Here is a 16690-nt window from a genome sequence, read left to right on the forward strand (position 1 = left end):
AAATCTTCAATTTCAAAAGGTGGACTAGTGGATGGAAAATTTTATTTTATATATAAAATAAATGAAAAGAATTTAATGATAAATTAAAAAAATATATCTACTTTTTATTTTCACTTTTTCATTAAGATATTTTTCATATCAATCTAATCAAGTAAGTACAATATTTTTTTAAAACAAATTTATTAGCCTCACAATCGTAATGTCATTTCAAGTCTCTTCTTTAGGTCGCAAAAGACTCCCATGACATAGTAAATTCAGTTTGAGCTAGGGATGTCAACGGGTAGGGTACTTGCTAATTTTGAGGTACCCGAACCCTATAACTACTCAAATATTTTTTAAATTTATTACTCTAATCCGAACTTTAATACATATCTACTACTTGATAATTACTTGAACTTGTTTAAAAATCCATGTATTGACGACTCTTAGGATAATTTAAGGCTAATAACTTTTCAATATAATAAGCAACAGCTACGAGCATATATCATACAGAAAGCAATCCTGGCAGGAGAACCCGATTGCAACAACAAAAAGTACGGTGTGATCCTGTTGTGTGATAATGCAAAGATTGCATATCATGAAAGTAAAGAGAGTTGCTGGACTGAAGTACCTAACGCTAGGCATCCACCTTGCCAAGATATCATATGCCATGAAAATCATCTCTTTGCATTGGGTAAGGGGAATCATATTGAAATATCGAATTTTCAAGGTGGTTTCATATTGAAATAACGATATGGGCATACACAACCTAGAAGATGGAAGTGTCAAGCTAATTTATGAATTCTCGTTAGAAAATATTCTGCCACCACGCTGTTGGATCATCCCCAACCCCAAGCCATGCTAGAGAAGCCTTACAGCCTGCAGCAACTACTTTTCTTCTCGACAAGAACTGTCTTAGTTTATTATGCGTCCTTTATGTTAAGAAAGGCTTCTGATGATGTATGTGATAGATGAGCTCTTGTAGTGAATAATAGCTTCATTAATAATAATGTAGACTCTTCAGCTTTTATTTTGCTTATTCTATTTCCTCTGCTTTTAGTTTGTGTTGTTTAATTGGTTTTGCAAAATCATGATCTGGGGTTACTGTTTTTTCACAGTATTGCTATTAAGCAAGATTAAAGTATTGCAAATTATATATTAAGTTCTTGTACAAATGACAACAGCCGATGAAAAGCATCTATATTGTTGAGGCTTAGATTAGAAGAGAAAAGTAGTGTAACAAAATCGCATGTCAAATTAGTTGGTTTTAGAGAAATATCTAAAATTTCGACTTAAATCCTATATTCTTACCACAAAGACTAAGCGTAGATGGAAATATTGAGAATTTGAGTCAAATTGTGGATGTTTTAGAGGAGTTCTGGTTATAATATCAGCAATATTCCATATATAAATGTAAAGTCTACATAGGCAGGAGCATGGTTTGCAGCATTATATAACCGATTATCATATTATGTGGATATTATTATTGTCGGACCAGCAAGAATTAAATAAGAAAAACAGCATTTCACTTTTGGGAAGAATATGTGCATGGACATTGTCCACTATATAGACTGGTTGTCACATGCTGTTTCTTTTGTTTTTTCTCTTTACCAAGTTGTGCCATAGTTGAAAAATATCTTGGCCTTGGCCTACTCTTTCATATATAGTTTTAAAATTGTTTTTAAGAATAACAAAATTGATGTGCAGTCAATTATACCCAAGTTGCATGTCGGCTGGCATTGGCTGAAAATTTACCAGGACATGAGCCGCCTGCTAAATCCATTGGTAAAGCAGTGTTGTCTTCCTGACCAGCTCTCATTAATGAAAACATTGGAGTCTTAACTAATGTACATTGGTGGTTACAGAAAAGGGCATGCTCGCTTTCTGTGTTCTTGGAGATGACAAGTGTATAAAACCAAGTTGTAATGGCTTCAAGTCAACGACTACAATGATGTCATCTTCTATAAAGGGTCAGTTTGATGTAATAAGCTATGGGGTTGTAGATACTAGATTTTGGTTAATACTGTTACTCTAAAGAACTAGATTTTGGTTAATACTGTTACTCTAAAGAATTATGTTACAACATAATATTATATAGAGAACAACCAGAACAAGTGAAGTGTTACTTCACGCAGAATAACTAGAACAAGTGAAGCGTTACTTCACGCAGAACAAGTGAAGCGCTACTTCACGCAGAACAAGTGAAGCGCTACTTCACGCAGAATAAGTGAAGTATTACTTAAAGCAGAACAATTAGAAAAAGTAAAGTATTACTCCATATAGAATAACTAATACAAGTAGAACAACCACTTTGAATAGAATAACCGTTTCACTTGGATGACAGTGAAAGTGACTCAGAATAAGTGACAGGGTTCATGGGTTACTTTCATCTTGGGATGTTCTAGAGAGTTTGGCTTGGTGGCTGAGATATGGAGGTAGTTAAGAGGTGTTCCTCTTAACCCTTTCCTGAAGTACAAGGGTTTCACCCTCTTACCTTGTTCTCGTATACCTATTCATGTACAGCTTTTTCTCTTGTACCTATTCTCATATAGCTTCTTCTCTCGTACCTATTCTTGTACACCTCTTTTCTATTACCATTACTTGAGAACAAGTCTTACTACATTCAATTACAGTAACGGTTACTTACATTAATATTCTTCATAATAATGTCATTCATTAGGCGCATTAAAGCCTATTCTTATGTAACCGTCACTTTTAACACTATATATAGAGCCTCACAATTCATTTGAAAGGACTCTCTTCTTTCCCTCTCCAAGCTAACACATTCTCAACTTGAGAGCTTCTCTCTCTAAATTCTCTCTCTAATTATCTTGTACTCTCTAAGTCTCTTTAATTCTTTTCTTATTGTCTTCCACCTGTCACAGCACTTAGTACTTCAGGAACTGCTTCAATCTTCCTCTCTGCCTCCTCTAGCACATCCTTTTACTTGTTTGCAACACTTCCTCTCCCTATCACAAGAACCCCCTTTACAGGGGTAAACCAGTATCTCCTTGAAGCTCGGGTCTCTTCTTGTCAAACAATGGAAATGGAAGCCCCCTGGCCCCAGAAAATCTGTCACCCCATCGAAAGTTTATTCAGACTTCCCATGTTACATAGTGGGGACATCAGGTTATCTTTTACTTGTTGTAAGGTATTACAAGACAGCAAAGGGGCGAAATCCGAATTCCAATGAGACATGGCTATACCAAGTTTTTAAGGATCAGAAAATCTGGGTTGATATGGTGTCTTTTAGACACCAATGTGCTGTTTTTAGGTGGGAACCACTCCATTTCCATTGCAGGCCACAATATTCCAGAATGCAGAGAGAACTCGATTTACTTTCCTGGTGATAATAGGCTATAAGCAAAGGAACTTGGCCATTCTGATTGCGGCATATACAACTTTAATGATAGATCAATTGTCAGGCCATTCTACCAACCTTGTTTCTGAGGTGATAAGTCGCCAATTTTGATTGTTCTTGATGCACAATATACAGAGACATGAATCTGCTGCTTCCATGGGAAATTTAAACTTTTTTGGTCCTCAACTTCATTGACTTCATTTTGGGGGTTTTGTTGTTTTAGTTTATTATTGTTACTGTCTTTGGTTTTTATCAACCTTGGATGAATATATTTTACCATGGTTATTGCAAATTGATTTGTAATTAACCTCATAATCACAAATTTGGGACTAAATGTTCAATTTAAGATCAAAATTTTTTATTTTTGTCAATTTAGGATCAAATATTTTAATTATAACAATTAATGGTTAAATTTTTTTCTATTTCTTACAAATAAAGACTAAAGTGAGAGATGTTTGATGTGTATAAGACACGTGTATGACGTGAATATTAACATTTTTCAATATAACATGACATGTAATAATTTTTTTATCATGACATATAACAATAAAATTTTTTAATATGATGTGTAACAATTAAATTTTCAACTAACAACTACATGACGAGTAATAATATTGTCTTCAACAATAAAATGTAACAATTATATTTTCAATATGACGTGTGATAATTATTTTCAAGTTAATTGTCATATAATCAATTTACATGATTTTCTATTACCAGTGATCCCCTTATCAATTTAATCTTTAAAAAATCAAAAATGTTTTGCATTTTAATTATTACAATTAAAATATTTTACCTTAATTAAAAAAATTCCAAATGTTTAACCCATTTTAAGCATTTAACCCAAAACTTGGTGTCCAAGTAGCTTTGATTCTTTCGTTCTTTCGTGCTTTATATTCCAAAGCATATCATTTTTACACTTCAAGTACAATATGACATCCATCGCTCAACTTCATGGCCCGCCGGAGATACACACCGTTGAACCAACGTTAAACCCCTCCTCCACCACAAACACCACCACCAGCAGCGACCCTATCGTGCAATCTCTGACTACTCAAGCCGCAGACCTCAAACTCACCGGAGAACCACCCAGGGGAAGAACGGAAAATTTTTCTCCAACTTTTCTTTCATCCGGTAATCCCTGTTTGGACTTTTTCTTTCACGTGGTTCCTGATTCGCCGTCTGACCAGTTAATCCAACGGCTGGAATTGGCTTGGGCACACGATGCTTTAACCACTCTAAAATTGATTTGTAATCTCAGGGGTGTAAGAGGGACGGGGAAATCTGATAAAGAAGGGTTTTACACGGCGGCGATTTGGCTTTATAGTAATCATCCCAAAACCCTTGCTTTTAATCTTAAGTCTATTGCTGAATTTGGGTATTTTAAGGATTTCCCAGAGATTCTTTACCGGATCCTGGAAGGACCTGAATCGAGAAAGATCCAGAAAAAGGAATTCAAGGATAGAAAAAGAGGATGGAAAAGATTTTCGAAGAAAAGTAAGCCTTCGAGAAGATTCAAGCAAGAAAGTGATGGAAAAGAAGAGATTTCAGATAAAGAAATCGATGGGGTTTTAGGAACTGTGGAGGAAATGGGTAGTGGAATTGACAAAGAGAAAGCTAGGATTATGAGGAAAGAGAGGGAGAAAGCAAAAGCGCAAAGGGCTTTAGATAAGTATAACTTTGATTCTAACTATCGGTTTTTGTTTGATTGTGTTGCTGAATTGTTCGCTGAGTACTTGAAATCTGACATTTAGAATTTGAATGACGGGAAATTGTTAAAGTTAAGTTTGGCTGCGAAATGGTGTCCTTCGATTGATTCGTCTTATGATAAGGCTACTTTGATATGTGAGGGGATTGCCCGGAGAGTTTTCCCGCGTGAGAGTGAGAAAGAGTACAAGGGATTAGAGGAAGGGCATTATGCGTATAGGGTAAGGGATAGACTGAGGAAACAAGTGCTTGTTCCATTGCATAAGGCACTTGAGTTGCCGGAGGTTTATATGAGTGCAAATGAATGGAACTTGCTTCCTTACAATAGGGTGGCATCTGTGGCAATGAAGAATTACAAGGAGTTGTTTGCGAAGCATGATAATGAGAGGTTTCAAGAGTATCTTGTGAAGGTGAAGACTGGGAAGGCAAAGATTGCTGCAGGAGCGTTGCTTCCCCATGAAATCATTGGGTCATTGAATGATAAAGATGGTGGGGAAGTGGCCGAGCTACAGTGGTCTAGAATGGTAGGAGATCTTGCAAAGAAGGGGAAGTTGACAAATTGTATTGCAGTTTGTGATGTTTCCGGGAGTATGGAAGGGATACCAATGGAGGTTTCTGTGGCTCTTGGTCTGCTGGTTTCTGAGCTCAGTGAGGAGCCTTGGAAGGGAAAAGTGATTACTTTCAGTGCGAATCCAGAGCTTCACTTGATTCAGGGAGATACTCTCAAAGACAAAACTCAGTTTGTGAGGGATATGGACTGGGGTGCTAACACAGATTTTCAGAAAGTCTTTGATCAGATATTATCAGTTGCAGTGGAAGGAAAGCTCAGTGAAGATCAACTAATAAAGAGGATATTTGTTTTCAGTGATATGGAATTTGATGCAGCTACTGGGAATGGTAGCAAATATTGGGAGCAAATGGACAGTGATGAAGATTCAGAGAATGATGAGAACTATTGGGGGGAGAATCAGATGAAAATGCAGGCGCGTTTGGAGGAGTGGAAGAATAATCGAAAGGCCTTACTGCAGAAGGAGTGGGAGACGGATTATGAAGTTATACAGAGGAAGTATAGTGAGTCTGGGTACAGCAGGGTGCCGGAGATTGTTTTTTGGAATTTGCGAAACTCATCTTCAACTCCAGTGGTTGCTATGCAGAATGGAGTAGCACTGGTGAGTGGGTTTTCCAAGAATCTACTGACTCTGTTCTTGGAGGAAGGGGGGATTGTGAACCCTCAGCAGGTCATGGGATTAGCCATAGCTGGTGAAGAATACAAGAAACTTGTTGTTTATGATTGACATGTAAAACTTTCGTGTAAGTTTTGCTCTGGGTTATGGAAATACTGGTGACATCTAGTATAGATACAATGGTTTTGTCGTTTTGAGTAATTACTTGTTCTTTGTTTGAGGTTGTGCCTTGTGTCTTACACAAAGTTTGGCAATAATACTGGAATCCACTGGGAACTCACCAGGGGATATCATATGCAGGTGCACCTAATGAATAATTTGATTTATTCTCCCCTTGGAGAGAGCCTACTTTCTGATCTGTAAACCCCAAGAAGACGTGCATTCTACTTAAATAATGAATATGTTAGCAAAGTGAACACTACCCATGGAACAAGGAAGAAGATTCCCTCCATATTGTCTCGAAATTGACCATGACCAAGAAGGGATCTTTCCTTTCTTAATGAGAAAGGTTTGCTAATCGGGTTATTACAAATATTACTATAACTAATTGGAGATCTGAGATTAGTTTAAACCAGACATCGGATCAATAGAACGAATATGCTCATCAGAGTTAATGCTGTTCTGAACTCAACACTGGCTTCATGACCAGTCATGATTGTCTACCAATCTCTGCTAACAATGACTGAAATGCTCAAATATAGTGTGGAACAGAGTTTCTAGTCTCTTTTTCCACAGGACAAAAAAGTCGAAAACAAAGAAACATAAAATGTTTGGCTGGATTGCTGGATGCATTGACAACAAATAGATAATTAGCTTGTGGGAAAGCTGAAGCAAGTCTTGCCTTCTGTGCCTACGAGTCTGATTAGACACCACTAAGTCTTTTTCATAGTTCACCAAACCAATCTTTTTCTAATTGCATACTCAATCCTTAAGGAAAGTCTTCTTGTCAAGAGAAAGGCCCATTGCACATAGAAAAGATATGCAGTCCAACCAGATCTAATTTTCAAACTATTTCTTTCCTATACCCTTCCAAGGGGCATCCGCATTTTAGAAAAATCAGGCTAATTGTCATGTAGTAAGTCAAAACATAGATACAAAAGACTGATGAGAAAGAGGGCTATTCAATATTTCTCATTGCTTCTGATTAATCTCTGCTGCCAAAGTCATGGCATCGTTCATCCAGATTGTTAAACTCAAAGTTTTGTTATTTGTCATTGCCCTACTTTCCTCTTCAAGTGTAGCTGTTTTTGCTTCTTTGGCCAATAGTGAAAATGGACAAGAACTAGGGGCTCTTCTCAAATGGAAAGACAGCCTTGACAAATCATCCTCTGATCTACTTTCTTCCTGGGACCTTTCTCCAAGCAATGCTACTCCTCCTTGTGACAGATGGTTCGGAATCACTTGTGATAAATTTGGTAGCATCATCCATATAAACCTTACAAGCAGCCAATTAAAAGGTACGCTCCAGAATTTTAATTTCATATCCTTCCCTAACCTTCTTAGCCTGGACCTTAGTAACAACTCACTTTATGGAACCATTCCTACCCATATCAGTAATCTCTCTGAACTGTCTTACCTTGATTTATCAGCAAACAATCTCAATGGTTTTATCCCAGAGTCCGTAGGAAACTTAGCCAACTTGAACATACTTTACCTTAATATCAATCAACTTTCCGGATCAATTCCACCCACAATTGGGAACTTGACCAAGCTCACTGGATTGCACTTTGTCACTTAATCACTTGACTGGTCACATCCCTAAAGAGGTAGGAAGGATGGCATCCCTTACTGATCTAAAACTGCCGATGAACAACCTCAGTGGTCAACTTCCTGCAGAAATTAGCAACCTTACATCAATGAAGATATTGTTAATGGGAACTAACAGGCTGTCTGGCTACCCACCAGATCGTATATGCTCTGGTGGCTTACTCGAAAGACTATCCGTGCACACAAACCATTTTGTAGGTCCTATCCCGAAAGACTTGAAAAACTGCAGCAGACTTGTTAGAGTTCGTTTTGAAGAGAATCAACTCATAGGAAACATATCAGAGGTTTTTGGCGTATACCCAAACTTGAACTATATTGATTTGAGTTACAATAAGTTCGTTGGTGAGCTTTTGCGAAACTGGGGCCTGAGTCATAAGCTGACAAGCTTCAGGATTTCCAACAATAAGATCGTTGGTCCAATACCTGCTGAGCTTGCCAAAGCGACCAACCTACAGATTCTTGACCTATCGGCAAATCAACTAGCAGGGAGGATCCCAAAGGAGCTAGGTGGCTTGGCATTGTTGTTCACTCTCGAACTGAATGATAATAAACTTTTAGGCAGTGTTCCTACAGAGCTTGGGTTTCTGTCTGATTTAGCAACACTTAACCTTGCAGCAAACAGATTAAGTGGTTCAATTCCTGGACAATTAGGACAATTTTCAAAACTACTGTACCTGAATTTGAGCAATAACAGGTTCACTGGAAAGATACCCTTCCACATTGGTCGTCTAGGCTCTCTCCAGAATCTTGATCTTAGCCTCAATTTGCTTACAGGAGAAATACCATCAGAACTTGGATTGCTAACCAGCCTGGAAAACTTAAATCTTTCCCACAATCAGCTCTCCGGCTATATTCCCACCACCTTTGATGAGATGTTGAGCTTGACAACTGTTGATGTATCCTACAATAAGTTGGCAGGTCCTCTCCCTAGCAATAAAGCCTTCAGTAGAGCACCAGCAGAAGCACTTGAACATAACAAAGGCTTGTGTGGCAACACAACCGCTATAGAGACCTGCCGCACCATGGTAAAAAAATCCAAGGGGAAACTCAGCAAAAAAGTTTTGATTTCAATTGTAGCCCCTCTTTTGGCTACTTTAATCCTTTTGTTCATCATTGCTGCAACGCTCTTTACTCGGTCGCGCAGAGCAAAGAATATGATTGAAACAAGAGAACAGGAAAAGGAAATTTGTTTCGGCATATGGGGCTTTGATGGGAAATTGATGCACGAATGCATCATTCAAGCAACAGAGGACTTCAACTCCAAATACTGCATTGGAAAAGGTGGGTCTGGAAGTGTTTACAGAGCTAAGCTTCCAACAGGACAAGTTGTTGCTGTGAAGAAGCTTCATGAATTAGATGATGATGAAGTGGCCAATCTCAAATCTTTCAGCAATGAGGTCAATGCATTGACAGAAGTAAAGCACCGAAACATTGTCAAGCTTTATGGTTTTTGTTCTCATGCTAAATACTCATTTTTGGTTTATGAGTATCTTGAAGGGGGAAGCTTGGCAAAGATACTTAAAAGTGAAGCAAAAGCAAGGGAGTTAGACTGGAATAAGAGGATACAAGTTGTAAAAGCTGTGGCAAACGCTTTAACTTATATGCATCATGAATGTCTTCCTCCTGTAATTCATAGAGACATATCGAGCAACAACATTTTGTTGGATTCAGAGTACGAAGCTCACGTTTCAGACTTTGGAACTGCTAGGATTTTAAATCCTGATTCATCCAAGTCGACTTCATTTGCCGGCACTGTTGGATACTTTGCTCCAGGTACATTTTCTACCATCCTAGTTTTTAAATTATTGTTAAAATGCTAAAGATAATAAAGCATGATTGAGCCTTGGTTTATCAGTCAATTTACGCTCTCAGGATAAGACCTCTTCAATTCTTTCACAAATTAGCAATTCCTTTGAATGTTCTAAAACGAAAAGAAATCTTTACATTGCAGAGCTAGCTTATGGAATGGAAGCAAATGAAAAATGTGATGTTTATAGCTATGGGGTGTTGACATTGGAAATCATAATGGGAAAGCATCCAGAAGATCTGTTATTGTCTCTCTCACTGCCAACATCAATCACCACCCACCGAATTTCACTCAAGGACTTATTGGATCATCGGCTTCCACCTCCAATAGACCAGGTAGCAGAGGAAGTAGTCTTCACTGTAAAGTTAGCATTTTCCTGCCTGCATACCAGTCCACATGCTCGGCCAACCATGCGACAAGTTTCTCACCAGCTTTCAGCTCGAAAGCCACCTTTGTTGGATCCACTAGACATGATTAAACTAGCAAAACTACTCTAAAGTTCTGTACTGTGCTTTGATAGCAAGTTCTTTGATTTGTTTAATGTTGTCTGATATATGATGCAGCAGCCAATTAAAACCTCCAGCTGCTTCTTTTTTGGTGCTTCACATGTTTTCAAGCTTCGGTAAATATGTAAAGAAAATTTCCTAGGATTGGAAACAATGATAAAAACCAAAGCAGAAGCAAACTCATTGACAGATGATGCATTAAGAATGACCCAGATTCCTGGCAAAATTTTCCACCATTGACTTGAATCTCCATCACATAGGTCTTCTTGGCTTCTTCTGTTTAGTCCACTATGTGGGCAACATTTCCACCACTAACTTGAATGGCTATCAGCCGACTTTCTTCTAGTCAAAGCATTATTTGATTGGTAATGATAACCCTACTCTTCTAGAGGAGAAAATCTCTCGATCTCCCTCAGAACTATTGATATCACTAATGCTATATGGACTATGCATTATAAAGACTATTCAAATTTTCAGATGAAGAATGCATTACATATATAATGGAATATTGCTGATATTATAACCAGAACTCCTCTAAAACATTCACAATTTGACTTAAAGTCACAATTTTTTTTCCCTTCTAAGCTTAGTCTTTGTGGTAAATATATAAGATTTAAGTAGAAATTTTAAATATTTCTATAAAGCCATCCAATTTGACTTGCAATTTTGTTACACTATTTTTGTCTTAAGTCCCACATCATTATTTGAAGATTTTGCAAAACCAGTTAAAGAAAACAAACTAATTGGACTGCCTTATGAAGTTTCTTTCCTTAATTACCTTAGGCTTAGTTCAAAGCAGGAGAAAACAAAATAAGCAACATAGAAGCTCAGGAGTCTACATTCATTCTTAATGAAGCTATTATTCACTGCAAGAGCTTATCTTTCACATACATCATCAAAAGCCTTTCTTAACATAAAACATCCATCATAATCTAAGAAAGTTGTTGTCGAGAAGAAAGGCAGAAAGTTGCAGCAGACTGTAAGGCTTCTCTAGCATGGCTTGGGGTTTGGGATGATCCAACAGGGTGGTGGCAGAACATTATCTAAAGAGAATTCATAAATTGGCTTGACACTTCCATCATTCAGGTTGTACTTGCCCAGATCGTGACCTCCATATGAGTAATCTTCCGTCATTCTATCCCAATAATCATCAGTGTAATAAATTGAGTTCTTTTCACAGTTAGCAAAAGATTGAACTGAAACTGAAACAGACTGATTTCCACCCAAGAACAAAGCACAATCGTCCAAAGAGTTCATCTCCACCCATTTTAGCTCAATGAAATCCAACTTATGAACATGGAATAAAAATGTTCTATAAGGACAAACCTTAGGCTGTATGCCGATACCATACAAAGCATCTTCTTCACTAATCAGTGTCCCATCCGATTCCACAAACTCGCCGATAAACCTCACACTTAACAGGATATCCCCACATGATTCGACCAAGTATAACCTGCTAGCACAAAGATCTCCCAAGGAATTTCTTTTGGCGAGTGACTTCTCAGGAAAAGGAGGCTCAATATATATAATTTTCCTCATAAAACCGCCTTGAAAATTTCATATTTCAATATTATTCCCGTTTCCCAATGCTAAGAGATGGTTTTCATGGCATATGATATCTTGGTAGGGCGGATGCCTAGCGTCAGGTAGTTCAGTCCAGCAACTGTCTTCACTTTCATGATATACAATCTTTTCATGATTGCACGACAGGATCACACCATACTTTTTATTGTTGCAATCGGGTTCTCCAGTCAAGATTGCTTTCTGCATGAAATATTCTCGTAGGTGTTGCTTTTTATGTTGACAAGTTATTAGCCTAAAATAATCCTCAGAATCTTCAAAATATGAGATGTCATATACGCCATCCGCCTTTCTTTCCATTCTTTGTAAACCGAGCATAGCATATAATGAAGGAAGTCGGATTTTCACTCGCCTGAGTGGGTGGAATAGAAACGGCATAGCTTTTTCCTCCAGGAAAATCAGCCACCCGTTCGATGATCCAACGCAGCAACTTTCCCTGAATTCCTTTGGTATCTTTTTCGGGCTACAAACCTGACTCTCCCCAAGTTTCAATAAGCCACTGTAGGCATTGTTATCAGCATCATATCTTCCTTCTACTTCTTCTTTTGAAGGAAGCATAAGCCAGGGGGTCCTTGGGACAAGCTCTTCTCCAAGTGAGTTCCAAGAGGAACAAACAAGTTTCGCTCGAATGATATCAATGACATCGAGCCTACTGAAGATAGACCACAGCATATCAGCAGGAACCTGATCAACAGGGGTTGATGAATCATGACTTTTCCTCCTCCTCCTCGTCTTGGTGGAAGAACAATCGACGATACTTACCATTCTATTAGCTTGGAACGCCATTATAAGAAGATTATGAAAAAAAGTGCTAAATTCTGAAATTGGAGTAATAATAATTAATTAATTTATGAACTAGGCAAAATTGCATCAAATACTTCTAGGAATAAGATTACCTCGTATAAACAAAATTATTATTAAATGTTGAAACTAATGAAATTTTTATTTCAAGAAATTCAAAATGTATCTTTAAATAGAATTTGAAGTTATCTTTGAGATTATTAATGTCCAATTTTGTACTTAACCGTTGTCGGGTTTATGCCTATTATCAAATCATAACATTTTTCCTGATTTTTTAACTCTTTTTATTAGTTTTTAGCATATTAAAAATGGTTGATAGTAAATCTCTTATATAAATTTGTAATTGTTTTTTTCTAAGAATATACTTTTTATTTTAAAAGACAACTCTATAAGATACACTTTTGAATAAAGATATTATTTTAATAATTATCTTATAAAAAGATAATCATTTATTTTATAAAGTATAATCTTTAAACTATAATATGAAAAAATAATTTTTTATATCTAAATTTTAAACTGTGATATCTTTTTAATTGTTTAATAACTTTTGGATAGAAGTATTTTTTTTAATATGTTACTTTGTTAAGACACAACTTTTTTTAAAAAAAATTGATATTTTCTTAATAGTAGAAGTCATGAAGAGTCTTATGCTTGAATAATAAAAGACTCCTTGGAAAGAGCTTGAAAATATACAGTTGAAAAATAAACCAAGATGCTCAAAAAGAAATTGGCAGCGCCCACCCAAAAAGCAACAACACTCTTCTTTAGGGAATGTAATAGTCACACTATATCACATTCTCTGACATAATTTTTTGTTTTAAAAATATACCAACACCTTATGAGATTTTAATTTATTGTTAATCTTGAAACTATTAATGAAATTAATAGTTCAATAAATAAAAAATTTTAATTAATGGGTTTTTTATAAATTTTAATCCAATTAATTACAGAATTAAATTGATAATGTACTCTCCTCTCTAGTTTTAAAGATAAAAAAAAAGTAAATTATCAATATAAAATTGTTATTAAAATATTTCTCATTAAATCAAGGGTAAATCTAACAAACTAAGATATAGTATCTAAAAATAAATTGGAATATCAGTTGACTAATGAAATGTATGATCCAAAAGAAATTTATCTCAATAAATTATGTATGATACCCATTTCCTGGAAAGAATAATTAAATATATACTAATATATGTAAGAAATAATTTCTCAATTAATCTCTGCAATAATTTCGGGTATTACTTACGTCAGACCAAGACAAAAACCCCAACCACTGTTTCAGTTTGACTCATTCTTTGGACTTCAGACAAAGTTAAAACTCCAAACTCCAGATTAAAAAGAAGGTGCACGTCATGTACTGGCAGTGCGTTCCACGAGCCAATGGGTCCCTTTACACGTAGCCAGCTCGTGACACTCGCCAAAAGGGGGTCCCTGCAGGTGCCTAACCAATAAACACAAGCAAATAAAGTTTGAAGCTGAGGACAGTAGGAACGAAGAACAGGACTGCAAGAGAAAGAGAAATAAGGGGAAAAGAAAATGGAGATACAGCAATCGTGGAGACTGAGATTATCTTTAAAGAGCGTAACCATAGCGTTGAATATATTTAATGTGTTAGCTGCTCTGTTCTTGCTTCAATGGTTTCTTTCTTCTGCTTCTTCTCGTACCAAACTCTCCTCTAACCAACCCAATTCAGGTTCCTCTTTTTTTTCTTTTTCTCTCTCCATTTTTCTTTCTTTCATTTGAATCATTGCTTCAGTGGCTTGGATATTTGGAATGAGATGTTCTTTTCTTAACATGGGTAGTTGTTGATTTTGTTTCTGGTGTTAAAGCTGTACTTCTTTTTTATTGGTTTTGTGTTTCAAGGGGGATTTGGGATCATGGGTATATGTCTGATTTGGATTGTATTTAGCTCTTATTGTTCTATAAATGGTTGATCTTTTGTTCATTTGAGGGATTTAGGATTTTGATATGGAAGTAAAGTAGAGGATTTTGTCTGTGAATTGGGATTGTTTTAGGGGTTTTGGAAACTGAATTTGGTTTACAAATGCATAGACCAATGCTTTCCTGCTCCTAAATAGAAGTTGCTTGATGTTAAAATTGGGAGTTCCAGGTATTTGGTTGCAATCCATTTTTTGGGGATCTTTTGTTCAAAGTTTTTTGGGTTTTGATTTGGCATTGAATCCAAATGCTTCTTTGGTGTTTACACCTTGGTAATGGTTAAGTGCTTCCTTGCACCTATTTGCTTCCTCTTTCGGATGGTCCTTCTAAGCTGGATACATATCACTTTAACCGAAACAACTAGGGTCACAGTTTTGAACCAATACCCTTCATTCAGGTTTGATTCTCTCATAAAGATACAAACCTGTTGTATCGTGTTAAATTAAATACTTTTAAATGCATAACTTGGCTTTAGAGATCTGTGTATTATACACCAGATTCGTCCTCAGCTTATTTATGCCACTGCCTTGGCTTTGTTTATCAGGGTAGAATCTTTCTCTTGTAATTTTACCATCTATAGGAAAATTAGTTTTGGGGTTCTTCTTGAGAGAATCCATCGTCAAAAAGCCGGAAGGGCCATCTTCCATCTCGCCCTCTTCAATGGGGTTCTCTTGCAGAAGGAAGAGTTATTGGAAGATGTAAAGGGAGATATTCACTCTAAATGAGACAATGTACTGAAGAAAAAAAAATGGGCATTTTGTTTTCATCATTTTTCTGTTATTATTGTTTTTCTCTAAGGAGAGCATTTTCTTTAATGTTGTCAATGCAGTTGAGTTCAATTACATTAAGGAATCTGAAGAGATACGCCTTGCTTTGCAACCTTTGGAACTGATAAAAAGGGTAAGCGTACCATAGATTCTAAAACTTTAATCTGCTCATGACAAGGTATGGTTAAACTTGATAAAACATTAAGCAACGTGATGTATAAAAATTTGCTAGTATCTTGTTTTTCATTTTTCAACTCCCCCTTTTTCTTATTTGATTTATCAGGGTGTAATATTTCAATAGCATAGTTGCATTAAAATGGATATCTTGCATTCTAATGTCTGTAAGAAACAAACATCAGTTGTTGAATGTTTGTTAAACATGTCCATATTTTGAAAATGGTTTTCTTCATGGTTGAATATTTTCATTATTTTAGGTGAAGGGGATTCAGCAAGAGGCATATGCAGAACAAGAAACAGTCCAACCAAATGATGCAAAACAGACTGCTGCAGTTGATCTTTCTAAAAGATTGAAGGACTTCCGTTCTTTAAATGACGCTGCCAGCTTGAAAGGTGACCAGCTGCTTCTCACTTGCAAAACATGATTCTTCTATGAAATTGGTATCAAACTGCTGGCTGATGGTCTGGCATCATCAGCCTGGATGCATTTTCATTTCTTTCGAATTCAATCATTTCTTTGATATGTCAACTCTGGGATACCATGTTGAGGATTCAGGCAAAGCTTCCTCCCACAGTTTGATAGTTTGATACCAATGACACATGTTAACTGCTAAATTTTCTGCTAGTTACTTTGTTGCAGTGTTCTTTATCAGTTATATGCTCAACTGTGAATGCAGTTTGACTTACATTTATAAATTTTACAGCTTTAGAAGAATGGCGAAAAAGGAAGATGGAGCGAGCTAGACAGAGGGAGCTGGAGAAAAATGGAACAGTCACCTCTCAAGCTTAATCCCCATTTATGCGTAAAATCTGAGGTTGGATTCGTCAATTATAGGCAAATGATATAGTTATAAAGAAAACTACTCCTGTACATGTAGATATATCCAACTGTTCTATGGAACACCATTGAACAACACAAGATTGTGATAGATACTTCATGAGATGATGATAATGCAAACTAAGTCTCATCTTACAATCTTGGTTTCCTTCTTGTTTTATTTGCTAATTGATACATGATGGCATGATACCATAGAGATTACAGTATCCAAACCAAAATGCACCCTGTCATCCCCTTTGATAATGCTTGTTCCATATTTATTTATTTATTT

At 36.5% G+C, this 16690-nt stretch overlaps 4 protein-coding genes and 1 pseudogene across 4 annotated transcripts; 4 read left to right on the top strand and 1 right to left on the bottom strand.

Moving 5' to 3' along the window:
- Positions 4235-6587, top strand: LOC18603336 (annotated as a pseudogene).
- LOC108661642 (MDIS1-interacting receptor like kinase 2-like) lies at positions 7397-7969 on the top strand. The gene has a single exon (XM_018119129.1). It carries the CDS (start codon positions 7397-7399, stop codon positions 7967-7969), a length of 573 nt encoding a protein of 190 aa, XP_017974618.1.
- Positions 8007-10400, top strand: LOC18603337 (MDIS1-interacting receptor like kinase 2). Its single transcript, XM_018119130.1, has 2 exons — positions 8007-9771; positions 9950-10400. Exons 1-2 carry the CDS (start codon positions 8007-8009, stop codon positions 10300-10302), a joined length of 2118 nt encoding a protein of 705 aa, XP_017974619.1. The 3' UTR covers positions 10303-10400.
- On the bottom strand, positions 11869-12678 carry LOC18603338 (putative F-box protein At4g22180). The gene has a single exon (XM_018119132.1). The coding sequence runs from the start codon at positions 12676-12678 to the stop codon at positions 11869-11871; it is 810 nt and encodes a 269-aa protein (XP_017974621.1).
- LOC18603339 lies at positions 14107-16625 on the top strand. The gene is made up of 4 exons (XM_007035243.2): positions 14107-14392; positions 15467-15537; positions 15839-15974; positions 16286-16625. The coding sequence occupies exons 1-4, from the start codon at positions 14236-14238 to the stop codon at positions 16369-16371; spliced, it is 450 nt and encodes a 149-aa protein (XP_007035305.2). The 5' UTR covers positions 14107-14235; the 3' UTR covers positions 16372-16625.

Source organism: Theobroma cacao, chromosome 4 (assembly GCF_000208745.1).
Source record: "Theobroma cacao cultivar B97-61/B2 chromosome 4, Criollo_cocoa_genome_V2, whole genome shotgun sequence".
NCBI lineage: Eukaryota > Viridiplantae > Streptophyta > Magnoliopsida > Malvales > Malvaceae > Theobroma > Theobroma cacao.

Excerpts from the sequence above, each read along its gene's own strand:
- LOC108661642 (XM_018119129.1), top strand. The coding sequence starts at position 7,397 with ATGGCATCGTTCATCCAGATTGTTAAACTCAAAGTTTTGTTATTTGTC.
- LOC18603337 (XM_018119130.1), top strand. The coding sequence starts at position 8,007 with ATGGCATCCCTTACTGATCTAAAACTGCCGATGAACAACCTCAGTGGT. Across the intron at positions 9,772-9,949 it reads TGTTGGATACTTTGCTCCAG|AGCTAGCTTATGGAATGGAA; the intron begins GTACATTTTCTA and ends TTTACATTGCAG.
- LOC18603338 (XM_018119132.1), bottom strand. The coding sequence starts at position 12,678 with ATGGCGTTCCAAGCTAATAGAATGGTAAGTATCGTCGATTGTTCTTCC.
- LOC18603339 (XM_007035243.2), top strand. The coding sequence starts at position 14,236 with ATGGAGATACAGCAATCGTGGAGACTGAGATTATCTTTAAAGAGCGTA. Across the intron at positions 15,538-15,838 it reads CTTTGGAACTGATAAAAAGG|GTGAAGGGGATTCAGCAAGA; the intron begins GTAAGCGTACCA and ends TCATTATTTTAG. Across the intron at positions 15,975-16,285 it reads TGACGCTGCCAGCTTGAAAG|CTTTAGAAGAATGGCGAAAA; the intron begins GTGACCAGCTGC and ends TAAATTTTACAG.